At 43.8% G+C, this 6,000-nt stretch overlaps 1 protein-coding gene across 1 annotated transcript in view; it reads right to left on the reverse strand.

Annotated features, from left to right (window-relative positions):
• The window catches only part of LOC311227751 (schwannomin-interacting protein 1), a 63,947-nt gene extending 58,150 nt beyond the window's left edge, over positions 1-5,797 (reverse strand). The window contains exons 1-2 of the mRNA XM_084313535.1: positions 5,257-5,797; positions 4,052-4,372 (exon numbers count right to left, since the gene is read on the reverse strand). Of these exons, the coding sequence (XP_084169661.1) occupies positions 4,052-4,318 (267 nt within the window). The 5' untranslated portion in view covers positions 4,319-4,372; positions 5,257-5,797. The remainder of the gene's footprint in view (positions 1-4,051; positions 4,373-5,256) is intronic.
• Positions 5,798-6,000: the final 203 nt, after the last annotated feature.

Below are 6,000 nucleotides of genomic sequence, written 5' to 3' on the forward strand. Positions count from 1 at the left end.
CTTTCAATCAACACAGAAGAGTATTGAAAAGAGTGTCATTACTTTCGCTAAATAAATATCAGTATAAAGAATGTCCAGCAATACATAGTCCATCAAATGCTGTATCCATTACTATTAAAGGTATATTACCGATACTAGGGCTGGGTTAAAAAAAATATTTCCCAATGAATCGATCTTCATTTGAATGAGCGATTAATTTATAAATTCATAATCCAGAGATCGATATTATTATTACCCCCCCCCCAATTGAGTCGTTATGCCAATTCCCCTCCTGGTCGTCTCGTGTCCAGATCTCGCGCAACGTGTTTGAATCTTAAAAACATGGATCAAGTGAAAGCATCACTCAAGTCACCGCCAGGTGCAAAGGCAGATGTCTAGTTGCATTTTGGATTTAAAAAACATGACGACAGAGAAGTGCTGGACAAAAACAAAGCCATATGTACGCTGTGCAAAGTGGAGGTGAAATATATTGTGGAAATACAACAAATCTATGAAACCACTTACTGAGACATCACCTAGACGTGATATAATTATGCAAAAGCCAATGTTCCAATAAAAAGTACATTCATGTAACTGCTTGAGAGTCAATTATTAATGTAAACATTGATCTTTTTAACACTTTGATCGCCGGGGTTAAATTCATAATTTACCATCCCTCGCCAGCCCTATTTAACATGGAGAAGTTCCCCTTCTTTGCAGGGCTATAACTTTTTAAATTGTATTGCTCAATTGACATTACTATGGCCCATTCAACGTCCTATATATATTGTTCAGGGTGTAGCAACGTTATACTTTTTCATTCACATATTCATACTAAAATACGGTACTCTAAAGTATAAGTATGTTTTTATCGTTTTCTGCAGCTTTCTCCAGAACTTGATTTATAGCCCTAAATGCATTATATTGATGATCAAATACAGTTTGGTATAGGGATGCCCCGATCGATCGGCCACCGATCGTTATCGGCCGATATTCAGTATAAATATGCGATCGGTGATAATGTTTTATTTTCACCGATCGTCAAACCCGATCACTCGCTGTCGCTGAGTTCTGTCTCAGACAGGTGGTGCGGCGTCTGCTCTCGAGTCCAGCCCCTCCCGCATGCATGTAAACACGGGTCTAGTCTAGTGAGACACGGGAGGACGGCGTGTCGTGTCGGCGTCTCCCTGAGCTAACGTTAGCTTAGCTACCTTTACAAAATGACCCAGTCAACTATTCACTTTTAGTTTAATACATGATGAGGCATTGTCTAACCGAACGGTATCTAGCCGGCCAGCTACCGATAGCTCCTGACATCAACAAACGCTCTAGCAAGTATAGTAGGTAGGTATGATACCTGTTAGCTGTTAGCTCACGTTAGCGCAAGTTAGTTCACCGTTAAAAACGAAATGTCCCATTGAACTAAATAATTCACTGAGGCGTTGTATTAACGTTATATATCCGGCTAGCAGTAGCTACAGATAGCTCCTGATATCAATGTCTTATAACACTGATTCGATGCGTATTCGAGCTGAGGGCTTGCTGAGCACAGTTAAGTAACGTTATACCAATAGGGTCCAGGTGCAGCGCCGGAGAATCCTGGCCGTAGCTCGAGGCTACTCGAGTATAGGTCCAGCTGCAGCTCCGGAGAATCCTGGCTGTAGCTGGAGGCTACTAGAGTACACACAGACAGTGGAGCTTGTGGTGGTAAGTTTTATATAAAATAAATTTTAATTTCTTTTAATCAAAAACGATCGGTATCGGATCGGTATCGGCCGATATGGCTCACGACGATCGGTGACAAAAAACGTGATCGGGGCATCCCTTTTGGTAGGAATCTGTGCGAGATAAAAAATGTCAACTGGACGAGGAGTTACTACGTATGATCTGATGTTGACCGGATGGGCGGGGGGTCGTTTATAATTCCGTGGGCAACGTTATATCATTCATCTAGTGTGGGTGATATGATCATCAGAGCAGTTAGTATCGAAGACATTAAAAAATAACGCTGAAACTCACCGTAGCTTCCTCTCGCCGTTGGGAGATGAGCGTGGAACAGAATTTTTTCTATTATGGGATGTTGAAATATCCGATCCATTTCCAGGTTGTATAATAGTATATACGTCCAAATCATGTTGTTTATCGAGTTATTGGTAACGGATCACTATCCGTTGTGATCAGCTCGAGTCCTGGGACTATTAGCGAGTGATCGGACCGAATTGGAATGAGCACCAGCTTCCACTTCCTGTTTCTCCCCTGCGCGATCCGCCGATCGGCCACCAGATGGCGCTCTTGAACCGTTGTAGAGTTGAGAGGGACTCAACAGTACATCTCATGTCTCCGGGGGAGAAATATGATTTCGATCACAGATTTTTGAAATATTGATATCAAAGACGCTGTCCAGCGTCTTCGGCAGAATGAGCATGGCGGGGAAAGACGTGTTTCAGCGTCAACGGCGATTAAAGTGTTAATTAACAATGCAACGTGTTGGGTTCCTTGAACAATTTTTTTTTAAGATAATTTTTTTTGCATTTTACTGATTTATTTCGGACAGGCCTGACAGAGAGGAAGGTTGGGAGAAGACATGCGGCAAAGGTCTCCGGGTCCGGGAGTCAAACCCGGGACGTCTGCATTGCCCTGCAGCGCAGCTACATGGTGCGCCACCCTGGTGCCCCGTCCTTGAACCATTTGTAGCATTGAATTGAATCAAATCTAATCGAATCCAGACCTTGTGAATCGGAATCGTTTAGGGAAATCAGTAGTCAAAATCCAGCACTAACCAATCCGATACTATTAGTACTGATGCTATTAATACCCAAACTACTAATGGTGTCTTTCCCACATGTCAACCAACAATGATGCTAAAGTGGGACCCTGCTGGTCATCTTCCCTACAGACACCTGTCCCATTCAGTCAATGACAAGACAGCCTTCACCTTTTGGCCTCTCATTTCCCACATCAATACTGACAGCAATTCTACCAGGGAACTAATGGTATTTAAAACATGCCAACTGACACCTGTCGGTATCAATCCACAAGCGTCTTGTCTTCAACTCTGACCCCTTCGATGGCAGTATAGCCCTCGCTCGCGATTGGCTATTATCCTGACTATCTGATGTCATGAATCTGTGCTGTTTTTTTTTTTTTTATTATTATTATTATTATTTTTTTTTTTTTTACATCCCTTCATTCGTTCAATTGCTCTTCTATTGTGGCTTTAGGCACGTCTGTCTGCCATCAACAGACAGCCATTTCCCCCATAATGCCATATTTTCACCTACAGCAATGAATAGTGACCAAAAGAGATTCCATTCAGTGCACAGTAGGGAGTACAGTATGTATGCATGATATATATATATATCAGCGATCATGTCGGAATCTGTCTGATAAGCAGAACTGGGCAGAAAACCGATGATTATTTCTGTCTTGCATGTGCACAACAACATTGAAATAGACAGCAGAAACAGAAATAAAGACCATTTCACATGTTCATGTCTTATGACTTATTGTTCAATATGATCAAATTTGGATCATCATAGGAACTTTTTCCTGTACCACATCGTGTTGATATCGCTCCAATCGGGTTATGCTATCAGTTATCGGTTATCCGTCAAAATGTTCACATCGGCGATCACAGCAATCAGGGAGGAGTGAGGAGGGGTGGAAAGTATGTTCGCTTGCAAACCTCCACTCCGAGAAGTCGACTGTCGCTGCTCGTTGTTGCCGTGACCTGCTTAGGTATGTTTTGAAAACAAACAGCAAAGTGACCCACAAACGAAGACATTGCCTACAGCGGCACGTAGCTAAGAACAGCAACAGTCAACGGCAGCAACCGTCAACGACCGACACCGCTGGCCATCGCTATTGCTGAAAACCATGGGTATGGACAATAGTAAAGTAAAGTATACAATTTCCCTTGACCGCTGACGAGAGGTCAGCTTCACTTCACCCTGGACTCCTGGAGCATGTATGGAAATGGTAATACTGACCCCAGATTGGAATCTAGGAACAACCTCGCCCTACTCCCCTTGCCCTCTGTAACCCCCTAAGGCGAGAGATAATAACCCCTTACCTTTGCCTTCTCCTTCCGCTCCTCTTCCTGCTTCTCCAGCTCCGCGATGCGCAGGCTCAGCGCCTCCCAATGCATGATGGGAAGGCCCAGTTCATCCTCGCCGTAGCCCTCCTGCCAGACCAGCGCCGCTCCTTCCGTGTCCTCCTCTTCCTCATCCTCCTCTTCTTCCTCATACTCTGCCTCGTCGCTGTCCCTCTCCTCCTCCTCTGCCTCGTCGCTCTCCTTCTCCTCTCCCCGCTCCCTCTCTCGCTCCTTCTCTCCCTCCATCTCTCTCCAGTGAAGGGAGGCCGTCAAGTCACTCTGGAGTCTCTCAGGTCTTTTCTGTGTTGTTGGGTCAGAACGGCATATTTTCAACAAATATAAATCAATCAATCTATATATTGGTAATGAGCAGAGTTTTATGAATTCATCCAATGTTACATTTCTAAATCACCATGCTCACATTAGGCATAGCTAGATCCACTGGTTGCCAACGTGGGGTCTGGGGACCCCCAGGTTTCAAAGGAGAAATCCAGGCCCCCCCCCCCCCCCAGCTATTAAGGAATTGTTTAAGTTCAATGTTTTTTTTTATTATATTGTATAGAAGCTAGCCCAATGTGTGTATAGCAATGACTAATACTAGCAATGACTACAGTAAAGACAGTTATATTACATTAGACAAAATCCTATATCAACAGAAATCTTCAGATCATGGGGGTCCCTGGGCCAGTATCCGGGTTCAGGGCTGTGAACTCCTCGGCTAAGTAGTGTCACCATAAGATATGATAGCATCATCTTTATCTGACGATTCCAACAGTCAGAGGAGTAGTTGTTCTTCTCTCTCTCTCGCAAATTCAATTTAGTAAACGAGCAAACAAGATGCACCACGTTGCCTATAATAATATACACTGACAGTAGGCCATATGCCTCTACAAAGTCGCGTAATGGAAGGATCTTCCCTGGACGTTGCAACTGTTTTCATCGTCTGCAACGTAAGCACCGTATTATGCTTGGGGAGTAATTGTGAGATTCTGTTTTAAAAGAACAATATCACAGATCCAGGCCTCCTATACAGGCAGCCTGACTTCAAATGAAAGACAAAACAATAATATGATAGTTAATTGTACTCGGAAGAAGAAAAAACGCAGGGCCACACAGTCGATCGATACAGAAACGCATTGTGTGTTACATTCGGTTGTGATGAAATCCATAATCAAACGACTTACCAATTCCTTTGATTTTTTTTTTTAGAAAAGCCGCCGCAGATCAATAACGTCTTGCGTTGTTGTCAAAAGAAGCAGGGCAGAGATTATTGCCACATAACTTTCCCTTCCTTGAGCAACTCCTCTTCCTCCTAGTTTGTCCCCCTTTTATTCTCCTTCCTTCTCTCTTTCTTTCCAGTTTCCACCCCCTTTTTCCTCTTGAGATCGCCCGTCCCTTGTTGATCCAAACTTTCTATACTAATAATTCTATATTCTGGGAGGAGGACAGTTGGGTTTTTAAAACGCTGGGTTTAAAAAAGCGTCATTAGTTCCCGTCTTTAGTTGCGGCTTCTTCTTGGCGGCTTCGTCTGCTGTGATCGTGTGTACACGCACCGTTCCTTCTCGAGCCGAACAAACGAACAAAAGCCTTAAAAACCTGAGGAATTTCACGGCTTTTCGGTGGACGAGAGGAGGGCTGGAGAAGAGAGAAGGAGTGGAGACACAGTGTGGAGGACTTCACCCCCAGGTGTCCCGTTTCACTGTTTCTCACTGCTCTGCTGCTGCTGGGTTTCAAATGGCCGAGGAGGATAACTTGTGGATTGGATGAGGTTCCACTTCCACATATGATGAATTGAAAATGAGGGACCCTGATGGAAACAAGACGAAAGTCTTTCTCTGGTCTGCATCCTCTTAACAATTGTATGTATTGAGCTGTACTGTACTGTACCCATTCTGCAATCTGTTAATAAACTTTTCAATCAATCAATC

Source organism: Notolepis coatsorum (assembly GCF_963971535.1).
Source record: "Notolepis coatsorum genome assembly, chromosome: 4".
NCBI classification, from domain to species: domain Eukaryota; kingdom Metazoa; phylum Chordata; class Actinopteri; order Aulopiformes; family Paralepididae; genus Notolepis; species Notolepis coatsorum.